The sequence below is a fragment of the Sorex araneus genome, chromosome 2 (genome assembly GCF_027595985.1).
Source record: "Sorex araneus isolate mSorAra2 chromosome 2, mSorAra2.pri, whole genome shotgun sequence".
NCBI lineage: Eukaryota > Metazoa > Chordata > Mammalia > Eulipotyphla > Soricidae > Sorex > Sorex araneus.
The window spans coordinates 9,066,483-9,084,357 of NC_073303.1; the positions used below are offsets into that span (position 1 = coordinate 9,066,483).

General features: G+C 43.5%; 1 protein-coding gene across 1 annotated transcript; it reads right to left on the reverse strand.

Moving 5' to 3' along the window:
- Positions 1 to 7,138: 7,138 nt before the first annotated feature.
- LOC101536900 (E3 ubiquitin-protein ligase TRIM38-like) lies at positions 7,139 to 17,370 on the reverse strand. The gene is made up of 6 exons (XM_004621765.2): positions 16,951 to 17,370; positions 12,770 to 12,865; positions 9,797 to 10,027; positions 8,635 to 8,657; positions 8,421 to 8,533; positions 7,139 to 7,659 (listed from the first exon to the last, which is right to left on the reverse strand). The coding sequence occupies exons 1-6, from the start codon at positions 17,353 to 17,355 to the stop codon at positions 7,139 to 7,141; spliced, it is 1,389 nt and encodes a 462-aa protein (XP_004621822.2). The 5' UTR covers positions 17,356 to 17,370.
- Between the last annotated feature and the right edge of the window lie 505 nt (positions 17,371 to 17,875).

A 17,875-nucleotide genomic window follows, 5' to 3' on the forward strand; every position in this document is an offset into this window, starting at 1 on the left:
CTGAAAGTAGACTATAAGCCAAACATGATGGCCACTTACTACCTGTAGTGCAAACCATAACATCCAAAAGGAGAGAGAGAGAGAGAGAGAGAGAGAGAGAGAGAGAGAGAGAGAGAGAGAGAGAGAGAGAGAGAGAGAGAGAGTAAAAGGGAATGTGCCTGCCACAGAGGCAGATGGGGAGGATGGGGTGGAGGTATGGAGGTAGTGGGAGGTATACTGGGAAAATTGGTGGTGGAGAATGAGCACTGGTGGAGGGATGGGTCCTCGATCATTGTATGACTGAAACGTAATCATAGAAGTTTGTAAGTCTGTAACTGTACCTCATCGTGATTCATTAAAAAATAAAAAAAAAGTAAATAAAATTTTAAAAGACACATATGCAGAACAGAATTCTGGAGTGGCACAGGTCTTAGTGAAGGCCTCTGCATTACACTCACCCTATGTCCTGGGAAGACATCGCTGTGCTGTGGTGACTGCTCACAGCGCCAGAAGCTGAGCTGGTCCTGGACTTCACAGAACAAGTGGAGCTGCTCTCCGTGTTCCTCGCATACCCATCCCAGGACCGTCTCCTTGATGGCTTCAGTGAGGTTTTGCAGCTGCTTGTTGTGCCGGAGGTTCTCCCTTTTAAGTGGTTCCCAACATTGGGGACAGTGGAAAGCCCCTACCATGGACACCGAGTCTTCTTGACAATGATGCCCATTACGCACACGCAGCAGTAGTTGTGCCCACTGTCAGTGGTCTGGGCTCAGTCATCAGCTCTGGGCAGATAGAGCAAGTGGCTTCCTCCCTGACTTTTCCTGCAATGCTGCAAAATTGGATTTAGACACAGATGTGAAGCAGCCAGAATTTTCTGGGGATGGAAATGCACCTCGCGAGAGCCGCAGTGCCTCCACTGATGTCAGTATCTTCTGTCCATAGAAACGGATGGAAACTGAAGAGATGCACGACACACACTGCTATTGTGGAAGACAGTGGTCACACAGAGACCAATAGGCAGTGAATAAAAATAAAATCGATGGGGCTGGAGCAACAGCACAGTGGGTAGGGTGTTTGCCTTGCACGTGGCCGACCCGGATTCGATTCCCAGCATCCCATATGGTCCCCTGAGCACCACCAGGGGTGATTGATGAGTGCAGAGCCAGGAGTAACCCCTGTGCATCGCTAAGTGTGACTCAAAAAGCAAAATAAATAAATAAATAAAAACAATAAAAAAATAAAATAGAGTCTTTCCACCTCAGGGTTGCAGAATTAGGATTGTAGAAAATTTAGGGGACTTTGGGGGCTGGAGCAATATACAGTGGCTAGGACATTTGTCTTGCATGTGGCTGACCCAGGTTTGATCCCCAGCATCCCATATGGTTCCCAAGCACCACTAGGAATGATTTTTTGGGTGGGGGGGGGGGGGTCAGTAACACCTAGCAATGCTCAGGGGTTACTCCTGGCTCAGCACTCAGGAATCATTCCTGGCAGTGCTCAGAGGACTATATGGGATGCCGAGGATTGAATCTGGGTCAGCCATATGCAAGGCAAACACCCTCTTTGCTGTACTATCACTCCAACCCCAGGAGTGATACTTGAGTGATGAGCCGGGAGTAACTCCTGAGCATTGCCACCGGATATGACCCAAAAAGCCAAAAAAAAAAAAAAGTTTGGTTTTTGGGACTGAGGACAAAGAGTGAGATGAAAAACAAGCTTTGTCAAGGAAAGAGAGAGCACAGTGGGTGAGGGTGAACTCTTTCCCACTCCATCAACACTAAGAAATCATTGGTAGCTGGATAATTTCTTGGTAATTGGTGGTCAAACTTAAGTAACTTGGTAATCAATGAAGGATTTCTTGAGAAATCCTGGTTAGTCTGGATGCATGGGGACATTTATCCACATATTTGCTACCCCGCTTTAACCCTCAAAGAATCAAAGATAAAAAGCACAGATAAGGACCCAGAGTCACGGTATAGCAGGCAAAATGCTCTCCTGGTGTGGCTGACCTGGATTCAACCCCGGGCACTCCTATGGCTGCCTGAGCTTGCCAGCAGTGATCCCAGAACACAGAACCAGGGGGAAGCACGTTGGGCGTGGTTCCAAAACATAAATCAAACAAGCAAATGCATAGGAGCTAAATATTCCCACCAATTCCCACCAGTAGAAGTGGTGTGTCCTTTCTGTCATCTTCTCTAACCTAAGGAGAGAGAATTGAAAGTAGGCAAAGAAAGGGTTGATCCAGGGTCGGAGCTTCTAGAGAATCAGGGAGGAGATGGGAACAGTGTTTGAGGCCAAAAATCGGCCCCCCTGTTGGGTGGGTCCAGAGATGGACCCTCTGAAGCCAGCGTATGCAGTTTCCACCACCGGGCCAGGGGATATCCGGAATCCCAGGAACCTACAACAAAACTCTATGTACCCCTACCAGACCTTTCCCCCAGCCAACCAACACCACGAGGTAACTCCCTTCCCACCACCCCCCAGCCTCCATATAAACCCACCCTGAAACACAGGCCGGCGTGATCCTGATTGGCCCCTCTAGAGGGCGCCTGGGAGCGCTCGCTTTCCAATAAAGCCTATTTCAGCCTAATTCTCCTCTTGGCTCTGTTCCTTTCTGAAGCCGCTCCCAGCAGTGGCTCTTCCTTCCCTGTCCTGGACTCTGTTTCCACTCGAGTCCCCGCAGGAGGACAGCACTGTATCCTGAACACTGGCTCTGCTGCTCCGGACTTGACCAGCCTGAGGCATGAGATGCTGGTTTGGGAGCTGTCTCCTCAGCTATCCCTCTCGGGCTCACAATGACATCCTCAGTGCCTAGAACAGGGCCGGGCACATAGTAGAGGCTCAATAAAATGTTGTGATCATGAAAAAAAAAAAGAAAAGAATTCCAGGAGAAAGCAGTGAAGTAAAACTAAAACTAGATTTTATTTGGAGGTTTTGTGGAAGGGGAGGGAGGGTGGGAGAGAGGGAGAGGGGAATGGAAGGGAGAGACAAAGACTGAGACAGAGGGAGAGAGGGAGAGAGAGAGAAGGAAGGAGAAAGGGAGAGGGGGAGAGAGAGAGGGAGGGAAAGAGGGAAAGAGAAAGAAAGAGACAGAGAGAGAGAGAGAGAGAGAGAGACTTGAAGCCCCGTTTGCTGACAGGGTCTCTTTTATCCTCTAAAGGTGAGCCACATTCCTGAGTGCAGAACCAGGAGTAACCCCTGAGCACTGCCAGGTATGATCCAAAAAGCAAATATATATATATATATATATATATATATATATATATATATATATATATATATAGCCATTTTTACATCCTGCATCAATCGATTGGCTACTCTCTTGATTGACTATTGTTTGACTAGATCAGGATCCTTTAGATTTTTAGATCCATCAATCAATTGATTGACTACTGCCTTGATTGACTTTTATTGTTTGGCTACTTTATTGATTACTTGACTACCAATTGTTTGACTAGTTTTCGCTTCTATTTAACTATTGTTTATTTTTTGGATTCTCTATTAATCATTGGATTGTTTAGTTTAATGTTTCTTTTGGCTTCTTGTAAAATTGCTTGCTTGCTTGCGTAGTGAAATTTCAGGATGTGGTTTGGCCGTTTAAACAATCCTTGCTTTTTACACTCCGGACTGCCTCTCTCCTGGCTGGGCTTGAGAGAGCAGTAATAATGGCTCCTTAATTTGAGACAAAATTCGACTTTGTGTAGCATTTTGGGGGAACTAGCCTAAAGCTCTCCCCAGGGCTCAGCACCCAGAGAGGAAGTAACTGATCATGGATAAAGTTCCAGGAAGAGATTCTGAAGGACAGCAAGACACTAGTCCTGATCATTTGAGGGAAATGACCTTCCCAGAACATCAGTTAAATCCAGTTTTACATCCCAGCGCTGTCAGTTTAAAGAAATAGTTGCTTTTGTGAGTGGGGGCGAAAGGTGCTGAGGGGCAGTTTTCCTTTTGTGTTGATATGGGGAGTGGGAATTGGGTCCCTCCCAGAGGGGCGCAGGGAACCACAGGTGGTGTCGGGGATCCACCAGGCTCAGCCGTGTGCAAGGCAAATGCCGTAACCCCTGTGCCATCGCTCCAGCCTGGAGTTCTGCTTTTATGGAATTCTTTTCTGAGAGGAAGGCAAGGACTCAAAAGGCCTGGGTAAGGCCTAGGACTGATTATCCTTTCCTGCAAAGAGCACTTCCTCGCTCCAGGCCGAATCCAGGGCTCCCGGAGAAATGGGGTGGTAGGGATTAAATCCTGTTCTGAAAGGCAGAACAGGATTTAATCAGGTCAGCTGGTGGCTGCCCAGTGCGGCTGACAGGACTTGAGGCCTCTGCTGTGTAGGGGCTCATCACAGACTGAGTCTTAGGTTTCCCAGTGCCGCATGTGAGGCAGAAGCCGAGGTAGGACTCTCTTCCTTTGCGATTCCCAGGTTAACCCAACCTATTTATTACATTTACTTGAATCATTCTTGTTATCTGTGGTCAAATGTCTGCGCTTTTATGTCCATGCCCTTGGGGTCTGGCTTGTTTTTCTTACTAGGTTGTAAACTTATGACCCTGAGGCACAAAATGGAGTCTGGCTTTCTGTCTCACTGGCAAGGGGAAACTGAGGCTTCCTCTTTCACCAGATGCTTCCTGGGGTGGCAGAGGTGCATAGGGAGAAAGCAGCAGATCCCCTTCTTTTTTAAAAAAAAATTATTTATTTATTTGCTTTTTGGGTCACACCCGGTGATGAACAGGGGTCACTCCTGGCTCTGCTCTCAGGAATTATCTCTAGTGGTGCTCAGGGGACCATATGGGATGCTGGGAATCGAACCCAGATCGGCCACGTGCAAGGCAAACACCCTACCCACTGTGCTATCGCTCCAGCCCCTGCAGATCCCCTTCTTGAGAGACTGCTATCTCTCTCCTCTCTCCTCTCTCCTCTCTGTAAGTCCCACCACCATCAGAACTGTTTACTCCCTGTCACTGCAAAGTTTAGGTGATGGCATAGCCAATACTTTTCCTCATGTATGTGTCCTGCCATTCTTCATGTTGGGTGTTGTACATTAGTCCCGGATGATCAGCAGAGTCTTAATCACGCCCTCCAAGAGGTGGATCCAGAAATAGACAAGTATCTATCTCCTACTTGTCTGAGGAACCTCTTTGTAACTGGTAGAAAAGATGGGCCTTGTCTATTGGATGGCCTGGCGCCCTTCTGTGTACGGCAGGAATAGCTTATGCGCTAATGAGCTGTCCGTTTTTGCTCCCTTCTTATCTCTATTGTGGGTTATGGGCCTGCGGAGGGAGATATAGATATGCATAGAAAAACTCTAGTGTGGGGGAGGAGTTTTCAGGAATTTAGAATACAAACAGCAATGAGCTGACTCATTTCTGGTCTCAAGGTACCGCCTTCAGGCATGCCTAAGCGCAGGGAGCTGACTGACGCCGGGTTGCTGTGCACTGTTCTCTGATACGGCCTTATAATGTCTGCACGCGTGTTCTTGCTGCTGGCTGGTAAAGATCTATTCACAGCGGTTGAGGAGAGGTTGGCAATCTGCCACCCTGTTCCGCTGGACTGTGACAGACAGGATGCTCGGTGCTGCACTCTAGGCTTCCTGCAGTGCGAGCAAACAGCAGGCCTCAATTACCCGGGGCTCTGTGCATCCCGCAGGCTCGTCTGCAGTGCGCCAGGACTTCCCCAGCAGGGGCCCTGGGCTCCAGCACTGACACTCACTCCCTGGAGGGTGGAGGTGGCCTAACATCATTCTTGTGACTACTCTGGGGGCTCGGGGTCGAGGTGGATGGACTTGAGTTAGGAAAAACAAGTGACCCCTGGTCACCCCCCTCTCTGCCTCTGTCTCCCTCCCCCACACACTGTGTGCCCTTTCAATGTCAAGCCAGAAAAGTATTTTTCCTATCCCCATCTTTTTCTGAGGAAGGCCCTTTAAATCAAACTATAAAAGGTAGATGGATGACAACTTTTTTATTTTTTTGGTTTTAGGAGTCACACCTGGTGATGCTCAGGTTTACTCCTGGCTCTGCACTCGGGAATTACTCCTGGCAGTGCCATGAGATGCTAGAATTGAATCCGACTTGACCACGTACAAGGCAAACGCCCTTCCTGCTCCATTCCCATACGATAACATTTTTATTGGCTATTAATAAGTTAATAAGTAAATGTTCAAAGTTTATTAGCATACAGTTTTAAATATAGTGTTAAAGAATATAGCGTTAAATAGGAGAAAGTTGGTATCACTTTTGTTAAGCTCCCTGGAAGCAAATCAACACTTAATACAAATATTGAGAATTTTAATTTTGGTGTCAGCTCCTCCCAGGATGTGAGCTGACTGACAGTCTACAGTCTTGCCCAGGGAACTGGTCTGTAGACACCTCTTAAAATTCTTCCCGGCAAGGAAAAGCAATGGACCTAGAAAAATCCCGACACCAGGGGCTGAAGTGATAGCACAGCGGGCAGGGTTTGCCTTGCACTCGGCCAACCCGGGTTCGATTCCCAGCATCTCATATGGTCTCCTGAGCACCACCAGGAGTAATTCCTGAGTGCAGAGTTAGGAGTAACCCCTGTGCATCGCAGGGTGTGACCCAAAAAGCAAAACATTAATAAAATAAAATTAAAATTAAAAAATCCCAACAAGTAGGACTGATCTTCCTTTTCCTGATAATAACAGTTCCTTTCCCATCCAGAGTTCCAAGGCTCCCTGAGAAAATCAGTGGCAAGTAGGACACAAACACGCATGCTATGCAGGAGTTAGTGGCACACTACCCAGGCACTTCCCTGGGTGTCCATGTGGGTAGCGATGAAGGCAGTCAACTCCCCTCTTAAGGCCACTGTTTCTCTTCTCCCCACTTCACATTGTCACCTGCAACAGGTCAAATTTGTTTAGCCCAGGAGTCTTGGGTATTGAAGATCTGAACTCACTGAGAGGAAGGAGAGGCCAAGGCATGAAAAATATGTGATGTAATGCAAAATAATACCTTGCTTTTTCCCAGTTTAGGCTCACTGTTTATTGTATTTTCAAAGTCTTTATACCCATCACTTCAATTTTTATTTTATACTGAAAGCTCAATTTTGTTGTAAGCACATAGAAGTAGTTATATAACATCAGACCAAATTCTACCCTCCACCCCAGTATTTTTATAATATTTTCGATGGAAATTGACCAAGGGGAAAATTTTGCTTACTCATCTGGGGGAGGCAGAAACAGAGGAGAATAATGATAAACCTGGAAATAGGGCCGGAGAGCATGAGAGAAAGATGCCTTTGGGAAGGTGTAGATGTGTGAGCCGGTATTCACATTGTAAAAGGATACAAATCCAGCATCATAGTCCAGGAAAACCCCCATAACCTCAAGGTGCTCCTTCAGACGAAGGGGAGTTAAGAGAGAGGTGAGGGCTACATAGCCTTTGTCTTTACATAGTCTTATGGCCCAGAATCCAGACTGTGGCCCCTGTATCGTGTCAACGTTCCTCTCCACGTTCTCCAGACAAACTCCGAAATCCCACTGGGTTCCTTCTCCTACATCCACTTCAAAGTAATGTCTTCCTGCTGTGAAGGTCGCACAGCCCAGGACACAGGGCAAGACACTAAATCTCCCAGGAGTGTCAGGCTTCTTCTGAACAGACCCACAAGTCACTTGCCTCTGATCCTTCGAGAGAATTAATTTAGGATGAGCTGTCTCTGGATCCAGAATCACACTGGCTGTAAAAAAGCAAATAGAAATAAAAATGTGTTTTCAGGTGCAGAGAACATGGTTTGTCTTAAATAGCCTCAGTCTTCATTCAAATACAAGTTTTGCTTCTTATTACTGTAATGACAAATAAGAAATTACAAGTAAGAAACGGTATGTAAAGGCAATTATGAAGCTATAATGAGAACTGAGACACTGAAACCAACTGCCAAGGTCAGCCAGAGAAGGGAGGAGGAGTTTTTTTCTATGCTTGACCCTAATCGGCTGGGATAAGGGCCCGCCAGATAAACGGGAGAGTGCAAGGCCTGCCAGACTTAGAGGAATGCATGGAACATTACACATTACACATGCAGGTCACACCAAATGGGCAAGAGATATTGACACAGAAAATTCTTGTTTGTTTTTTGGGGCACCTGAAGGCTGGGAAAGATGCTTCATCTTTTTGTTTTTGTAGACTATAGCTCACTCTTAGAGAATAAAAGAGAGAACCTCACAGCAAACGGGGCTCCAAGTCTCTTTCTCTTCTGACTTGGGGTCCTCAGCTCTGAGCCTCTATTAAACTCACTATCCTATCCTAAACTGTCTCTCTGTTCATTCGCGGCTCACACCAGCACACTACTTGCTACGACTTCTTTTCTTTCTTTTTTTTTTATTTTGCCTTTGGGGCCACACCTGGTGGTGCTCAGGGCTTACTCCTGGCTCTAAATACAGAGATCACTCCTAATGGTGATGGGGGGAGGGTGTCATATGGGGTGCTGGGGATCAGACATACTTTGATAACGCCTTAACATTTTTGTCACATCAAAGTAAAGCTCAGAGACGTTGCACACAGTATCCAGCTTCAAAAGCACATCCTTTGGTTTTACCAGGTTGATAGTTGAGTTCCTAGAATAAGCAGAGACCAGAGATTTTTTCAGTGGCTCCTTCCATCTATGTCTCTATGCCCATGCCCCTCCCCTGCCCACACTGTTTGCATGGGCACTCACCTGCTCAAGGTGTCTTTTACATCCTGTGGGAACAAAGACCAGAGGTGAGTGTGGGAACATTTGCATTCATGGCGACTGGCATATAGGACTGTTCTGTAAAAATATTCCTCCAAGACATCAAAACATTGACCTCAGCCTTAGATACTGATGGGTTCCCTTTATGGTCTGATTCCCATTCCGGTCCCCTAGCATTTTCACAAGGCAATACGCTTATCAACGTCAGAGTGTTGGTGTTGCTTACTGTGGCCTTCAGGAAGTGGAAGAGTCTGCAGCCCCATTAGCTTGTGGGTTGCTTGGGAAGAGGGCTGAGAGTGTGCCCAGGGTAGTTCCAGCTTCCAGTGACATGATTTCAGCTAACGAATACATTAGGCAGTGCAGAATCCACTTGAGCCCCTGAGAAGGTCCTACTATGTAGGGGCAGCAGGCATCATGCGATGGTAGGGCAGCCAGTTGATAGATTCTCAGCCTATAAGGTCCAAGTTTCATTGGATGAACTATAGAACAAATATCTGCAGGCATTTGTTTTGATCAGTTGATTTATTCCTGTAGCTAATAAAAGCTTTTGGAGGAAGACCTTACTACCAAATCAGGGAAAAGATTATCACTTATTTAAGTTGTCCCTATTATATATCTGGTAGACATCTACAATAGTCTTTCAGGTAGTCTGACTGTCAAAGGACTGTAAGTATGGAGCAGAGTATGGAGACAGTACATGACAGGACATTTGGTCTTATTTTTCCACATGTCCCAAGATACTCATGTAGACAGGGCGTAAAATTTTTATGCACGTGGTAATATTAGATATGGAAGAAAACCTGCATGTAGAGTGACGTATCTATAAGAAGCCTTTCTGTACATCCCCAACATTGGTGCACATTGTTTGAGTGAGGTGACATATCTGGCTCATCTTCCTCAACTGCCTGTTTTGTATTTGGGGGTGCACACTCTGCAGTGCTCAGGGATTATACCACCTGGATCATTGCTCAAAAGTGATCTCCTGTGGTGCTAGGGGAACCATCCACATGTTGAGGGTTTGCACCAGGGTGGCAGCCACTGTGGTGCATGTAATGCAAGTGACCTCCCTCCTGTGCTGTCTTCCCTGTCCTACCACTCTCCTCTTAGTAGCTCAGAGGCACAACCTCTCTTTCCTCTCAGGTCTCACCTGCAACAAATTCTGGGCTGAGCCCTGACATTTCCTCTCCAGTTCCACAATGTGGTCCTTGAGTTCCTGGATCTGCTTCTCCAATGTGGCCTCTCTGTCCAGAAGGTTCTCTAGAGTCTGCTCTTTTACCTTTTCAAGCTTCCATATATAAGACTTCTCCTCTTCATATAGGAACATGTGGAGATTTTTAAAGTCAGCATGGATTTGCTGTTTCCTACTCTCTGTCTTTTCCTAGAACGAGTAAAGTGTGCTCAGTACATGAAAACCAATTAAATGTTCACCAACAAATGGATCCAATAACAATATGAGGTACATAGAAATAGTGGAAATAAAATTAGCACCATTAAGGAAGGAACATTTGACACCCGCTATAATTGGGCCTACCTGGAAGATATTCTGCCAAGAAGAGGAAGTCAGAAACAAAAGGGTATAACAATGGAAGCAGAAACTGAGAACTAGTCTTTAGTAAGAAGCTAAGCACAATGAACTGGGGGTAAGAGCTGACAGATACTGGGACAATGGTGGAGGGAGGTGGACACTATGGTGCAAGGGAAGGGACTGGAATGTGATGTGCATGAAACCCATTGATTAACAGTATTGAAATCATGGTAACAAAACCAAACAAATCAAGGTCTTAGGGCTGGAAAGATAGTACAGGTGTTAAGGCATTGGCCTTGCGTGCCGTCATCCCTGGTTAGATCCTGGCACCTCATGGTCATTTGATTATTTGCAGGTTTATCCCAGGAGTCAAGTATCACTTGAGTACCACTAGGTGTAACCTTAGGGGATCTCTGAGCATCACTGGGTGATGTGGATAATCCTTAACACCTCAGGGTCCAAGCAGCAGGACACCCTCAGACCCTAGCACTGAATTGTTGGCCTGTTGGCCGAGAGTCACTGGGAGGGTTCCCAGGTTCCTCACCACCACACAGGTGACTCTCCTTCTCCCCAGGTTATGGTTTGAAAGCATGGAAAAAGACAATCTTATAAGTGTTCAAATTTAACATCTGTACACCAAATATAAGGGCAGAGATGGGAGAACAATCCTGAAGAAGGAAAAATAACTCGCCGGCCTGCTGGATAAGACTGCAGACAGATGGGTTTGTCAAATTGCCCATACAGAAATGTTTCCCTATCCTGGGCAGTCTTGCCAGTCCTAGAAATAGAGACATACGGCCTGCAGCTGCAAGTGCGGATGCTCTCGCAACTGTTCTGATCCTTCTGATCTACATTAGCCTCTATTAGGGAACAGTTTTCCCCAAGGTACCCAGAGAGGTTGCGCACTGGGTCCGGGCAGGTACCTGACTGTGGGGAAAAGCATGACGGACACGTAGAGAAACACCCTCTGGGAGCGGTTGATCACAGCTCACTTTTTTATTGCCAAATACACACATTTTTATAGAGGGTTTTGGCTCACAGGAGGTCCAATCACATAAAGTTTAGCATTATTGGCCTATTAACTTTTCTACTCTGCTTTTGCCCTGGTCCAATCCCTTTCAAGACTGCATGTTGCAGTTAGAATAATTTGCTAAAGATGTACATGACAGTTTCTGCATTTGGGGCGTACGTGACTAGGAGGTTGAGTGAGGCTCAAGGCCGGACAGCTGGTGCAAACACCCTGTTTTGCTAACTTTGCCCAGTTACTCCCTTTCACATGGCTTCACTTCAGGGCTGCTTTGCAAAGTCGGATTTTATCTGCTCCAGTGCCCATCACCCTACCCCACAAGCTTCATGTGCTTGAATCACATGAACCCCATCGGGGGTGATCCTACTCCTTATTAGTCATGAAGGTTGGCTTCTGGACCTAGCAGCTGAAGTGTCAAGCTCTGTAAATTGTCAAAGTGATAAGAATAATCTTCAGGACAGGCCATAATTTTGAGACTTTTAGCTTTTTATACAGTCAAGGATCAAACAAGATAAAAAGGCATCCTAATTCTTCTCTCCAATAAGATTAAAAGTTAGAAATGATTACTATTAAAAGGTCGAATGTTTGGAGATAGCTTCTCACAGAGATGGACAACTAAAATAAGAAAACAAAATGACACTTCAGACTTTGCAGTTTAACAGTCTGAGCCTTTTTAGCAAGAGAAATCAGCCATGAAAGTACTTTTCATGGGAATGCCGACTGGTCCAGCCTTCGCGGAAAACAATATGGACATTCCTTCAAAAACTAGAAACTGAGCTTCCATATGACCCTGCAATACCCCTTCTGGGAATATATCCTGAGGGTGCAAAAAAGCACAGTAGAAATGACGTCTGCACCTGTATGTTCACTGCAGCACTGTTCACAATAGCCAGAATCTAGAAACAACCGAGTGCCTGAGACCAGATGGCTGGTTAAAGAAACTTTGGTACATCTACACAATGGAATACTGTTAGGAGCTGTTAGGAGAGATGAAGTCATGAAATTTGCTTATAGGTGGATGGTCATGGAGAGTATCAGGCTAAGTGAAATGAATCAGAAAGAAAGGGACAGACACAGAATGCACTCATTTGTAGGATATAAAATAACATAATATGAAACTGACACGCAAGGCCATGGCTGGAAACCTGCCTCATGAGCTGGGGGAGAAGGCAGCTGGAATAGAGAACGTATCACTAAGCCAGTGATGTCTGGAGGGATCGTTCGGGATGGGAGATGTGTGCTGAATAAAGGACCAAACATGATAGCCTCTCAGTATCTGTATTGCAAACCATAAAGCCCCAAAGTAGAGAGTATGGGAGAAATTGTCTGCCATAGAGGCAGGGGGAGGGTTGGGATGGGGGAAAATACTCGTGAAAAAAGTGCACTGGTAGAGGAATGGGTGTTCAATCATTGTATGGCTGAAACTCAAATATGAAAGCTTTATAACTGTCTCTCACAGTGATTCAATAAAAAAAAATTTTTTTAAAGAAAGTACTTTTCTCTGGTCCCTACTTTGCCTGGCTCTAGGACAGAAACTAGCTTGAGCTAAGAAAATGCAAAAATCTTACCTCCCAGTCAGTTATTTGTTTTCTTGTTAACAGCTTCAGATTCTTATATTGTTCTTTTGTGTCCTTCAGTATTGTCACAGCTTTCTGAAACTTTTCCTGGAGGAAAAATTGAGATAGTGAAGTTTATGTGATTTGACAACCTTTCACAGATTTCTGATGAGAATCCTAGTCCTCCAAGTATGAGGAGAACATTGAGGATTTGTTGAGCCCTCAGATGCTGAGAGGAAATAGCCTGAGGTCTGTTGGTGCAGTGAATATATTTGATTGCCTTGGCAATCATGAGATACTCATTCTGAACATCAGTTATGTCCTGTAGAAACTAAGTTTTAGGAAAGGGTAAGGTAATATTCAAGTGACAAAGATATTCCTTGATTTAAGTCAGAATAGAGTAGGAAAGAATGAATAGTGAAGGCACCCATTTATCAGTGCTCCTCTGGGCTCAGAAAAGGTTCCAGGCCCATATTGCTTATCCATACCATAGCCAGCCTTTTGTTCCACATGCACAGGCCTGAGCACGGTGTCAGGCAAATTCCCTTATCAATGCCATACATGGCAAACTCATGTCTGGCACACCCAATCTTTTCTCTATGCACTGGGGACTTCATACTCACTGAAAGGTATCACGAACATTCTTCACTTTCTGGTTGTTTAGGGTTAGGCTGTGCAGTCAAACAGTATTGTGACTCTGTCTGCTGTGGTTTTAATTTCTATTACATGTTCTTACACATTGTGTTGTCTCCGTTTTATACATGATTAGAAACAATAATGGGGTTTACTCAGAAGGTTTCTAGAGTACAATTATTCATAGCAAGAGTGGAAGGGAATGGACAGAACCATCCTGTTGAAGGTTGGGGTGCAGTCAGGATGTTTCAGTAAGTACCCACACAGACTACTTTTCAGAAAGTTGCCATTACAAAGCCTTACATAAGGATTATAGTCTCAATTTCACACCAAATACTCATAGATTATTAAAAAAAAAAGAAGGCGCACATTCAGAACATCTTGGATACTGCTGAGCAGTACTAAGAGGGAATTTCATAGTGTGATAGACCTACATCACAAAATAAGAAAAATAGCAAATAAATATTTTAAACTTATAGCAAATAAAGGAGAAAGAAAATCAAATGAAACCCAAAGCCTGATGAAGGAAGGAAATGATAAAAGTTGGAGAAGAAAAAAAATATAAATCAAAATACAAAAGTACCCAAACTGCTTCTTTATAGGATAACCAACATGGAATCTGTATGTGTGTAGCAAGTCTCACTGAGGAAACATGAATGAACATTCTAATAGAATAATTAGAGAAGCATTATAATAGATACCATAGAAATTCAAAGGTTTACAAGGAACTACTGTCAATGTGCTTGTACCAATACTATGGAATAAATAAAAGAAATGGTCGACTTCTAAGAGTAGATAATTTTACAGAATTAAATCAGGAGGAAAGAGAAATCTGAACAGTTCAAGTACAAACAAAGACAATGAAACTTGAATCAAAAGTCTCCCCCAAAGTAAATCTTATGACCAGATGATTTCACATTATCTTCCAGAAACCTTTCATAAGATCTTATATATTTTTTTCTAAGTGTTTGGAAAACTCTTTTAGAAAATGATGTAAAAGGGTGATTCTAGGGTCATGTAAGAGGCCAATGTTATCCTGACTCAGAGCAGACAAGGCAGGAATTGAAAAAATAAAACTATTCCAATATCCTTGGCAAAGACAAATGTAAAAATCCTAAACAACATCTAAGGAAACTGAATTTAACAATATATTAATAGGGTGATATGAAACATGATCAATCTTTACTTAGAATGCCAGAACTATTGCTTTATATGCAAATAAAACAATTAATACATCACACACACAAAAAGATCAAATCATCTATCATAAAGAAAGTTTTTTGGTTGTTGTTGTTTGCTTTTGGGCCACACTCTGTGATGCTCAGACATTATTCATGGCTCTGCACCCAGGATCACTCCCAGTGCATATACTTGGGGGGACTATATGGGATACCAGAATAGAACCTGGGTTGGCCACTTTCAAGGTGCTCTAACCACTATACTATCTTTCCAGCCCCAGAGAAAGGTGTCTCCATGATTAAATACCCATTTGTGAAAAAAAATGCTTTGCAAAAATGATGGAGAAACATTTCTAACCACAAAAAAGAACAATCGTGATATATACATAACCAACATCACAGTTAATAGTGAAAGAAAGCTTTATTCCTAAGATCAAGAACAAGAATGTTATTTATGATCATCACTATTATTTTATGTAGTATTGGAAGACTTAAAGTAAAAAGATAAGAAAAAGATATCCAAACTGGAAAAAAAGAAGTAAAATTGTCAATACCTGCAGATTCCATATCATATATACAATTAGAGAGACCCCACTAAAAAACTACTAGAAACAATAGACTTCCAGAAATAAAGCCACACATATCTGAGCACTTAATTTGTGACAAAGGGTATAAACACATACAATGGAGACTAGAAAATTTTTTTAACAGATGGCACTGAAAAAACTAGCTATCTATTTGCAAAAAATTGAAACTGGATCATCGTTCCACACCATACACAAAAGTGAACACAAAATGCTTGAAGGAGTTTGATATAGGATGTGTAGCCATAAAGTACATACAGGAAAGCAAAGAAAAATGTCCAATGATAGTGACCTCAGGGAAAACTTTGAGATGTCAACTATAACAGGGGAAACAAAAGCGAAAGTAAGTAAACATTTGGACTATACAAAAACGATAAAACTTTTGCACAGTGAAAGGAAGTATCAATAAAGCAAAAGGCATCCTATGTAATGGGAAAATATATTTGCATAGTACACATCCAACAAGTGATTGATTAACCTCAAGATTTTCAAAGAAATACTAAAACTGTAAACAAATACAAAAAGACCAGGAGGGCTGGTGAGATATTGTACAGGGAGGTGAAGTGCTTGCCTTGAAGGAGGCTGACCCAGGTTCAATTCCAGCACCCCATATGATCCCCAAACACATCAGGAGTGATCTTTCAATGCAGATCCAGGAGTAGCCCTGATCAACGCTGGATGTGGCCCCCAAACAAACAAATAAGCAAACAAAACCAACTGGAAACTAAAAAATAGAAGGGGAAGGTGGAAGAGATGGATAGATGTTTTTCTGAAGAAAATATGCAAATTGTCATCAGGGACATAAATAATAACACTCATTATCCATTATGATGGGGGAAATGTAAATTAAAACTACAATATCTTGGTGGTGGAATATGTGCACTGGTGGACGGGTGTTTGAGCATTGTATAACTGAGACTTAAACCTGAAAGCTTTGTAACTTTCCACATGGTGAACTAATAAAAAAAAAAATTAAAAATAAAAATAAAATAAAAATAAAACTACAATAAATACAATGAGATAATACTTCACCTCTGAGACCATACTCTAAAAACTTGACACAAAGGCTCAAAAAAACAAGTGTTGGCAAGTTTGTGGGAAAAAAGAATTACTGATATAATGTTGGTGGAAATATAAATTGGTTTGTTCCCCTCAGAAATCATACAGAGGTTTTTCAAAAGCTAAAAAATTTTCAAAATAATCACTTTATCCTTATAATATAAACCAGCAATTCTAACCCTAGTTATCCATCAAAAAGAGACAGCATCATGAATCCACACTAATAATCATTACATTAATGCTACTTAAAATAGCCAAGACGTGCAAACAACCCTGGTGGGTAAAGATGATGTGTGTCCATAATGGAAATCAACTCAAGCATAGACAATATAAAATCTTCTCAACTGTGATAATATGGATAGGGCTGAAGGGTATCATGGTAAAGAAAAGAATTCAGCAAGAGTGAAACAATCACAAGAAAATTTCATACATCAGCTGAGAAAAAAAAACCAAAACAGCAATGGAAGACACCAAAACAACTATTCATCTGGGGCTACGGAACTGAGATTGGAAGAAGGAAGCAGTGGAGACACACAGGACTCAAAGTTTCAGTAGATGGAGGTTGGTCGTCATGACTTGACAATTCATTGTTGAAGAATGTTGAAAAAAATATCCCTCACATATATAATAAACAATGTAAATCAATGTTATCCCAACAAAACAACAAAACAAATTAAACATGGTTTTGTGGAGCAATGCAAGTGTAGGTTCAGAGAAGCCCTTTGGACCACACGCTCACCTTGTAGCTCTGGTAGACGTCTTCCACAAGAGCTGTGACGTGTCCTTTGTGCTGTGTCCGCTCACAGCGCCAGCAGATGAGCTGTTGGTCGTCTTCACAGAAGAGGTGGAGCTGCTCTCTGTGTTCCTCACACAGCTTCTCACACTCTGTCTCCTTGATGGTCTCAATGAGGTTCTGCAGCTGCTTGTTGGGCCGGAGGCTCTCCCTTCTAAATGTCGCTCGGCACTGGGGACAGTGGAACTTCCTCTGCGCTGTCATAGAGCACTGGCTCTCAATGATGCCCACTATGCACAGGCGGCAGTAGCTGTGCCCGCAGTCGATGCTCACAGGCTCAGTCATCAGCTCCAGGCAGATGCAGCAGGTGGCTTCCTCCTTCATCTTCTTGGTACTTGTGCTTGAGGCCATGGCTTTCCCTGAGCTTTTTCTGAAATGCTGCAATATTGGATCTAGAGGTAGAGCAGAAGCACCAAGAACCTTGCAGAAGGACTAAAATACACCTCTCCTGAGTCCCTGTGTCTCTACAGGTCTTGATAGCTTCTCTCGGAGAGTAGAATTGGATTAGAATTCAGAAGCTGCGTGCCGTGTAGCTCTCTTATGAAAGATGTTAGACAACGTTGTCACTTACGTTGATACTAATAAAAATGAATATACATTAATATTCTCTTTCTCCATCTCACTAGACCAAGTCCCCTTGCTGAAATTGTGCATGGGGCTATTATTACCTGATATCCTAAAATATAACATGCCATCATTGGAGGAAGTGTTTTGGACAAAGGACTAGGAGAGAATATAGAAGCAAGACAGCCTACCTCGCAAAAGATGCAGCAAAAAGAGGTTTTAAAATTCTTTTTCACTCTCTGAACATCAAGAGTCACTGGTACCTGGATTACTATTTTGTAACTGGAGTGCCACTTACGTATAGTGA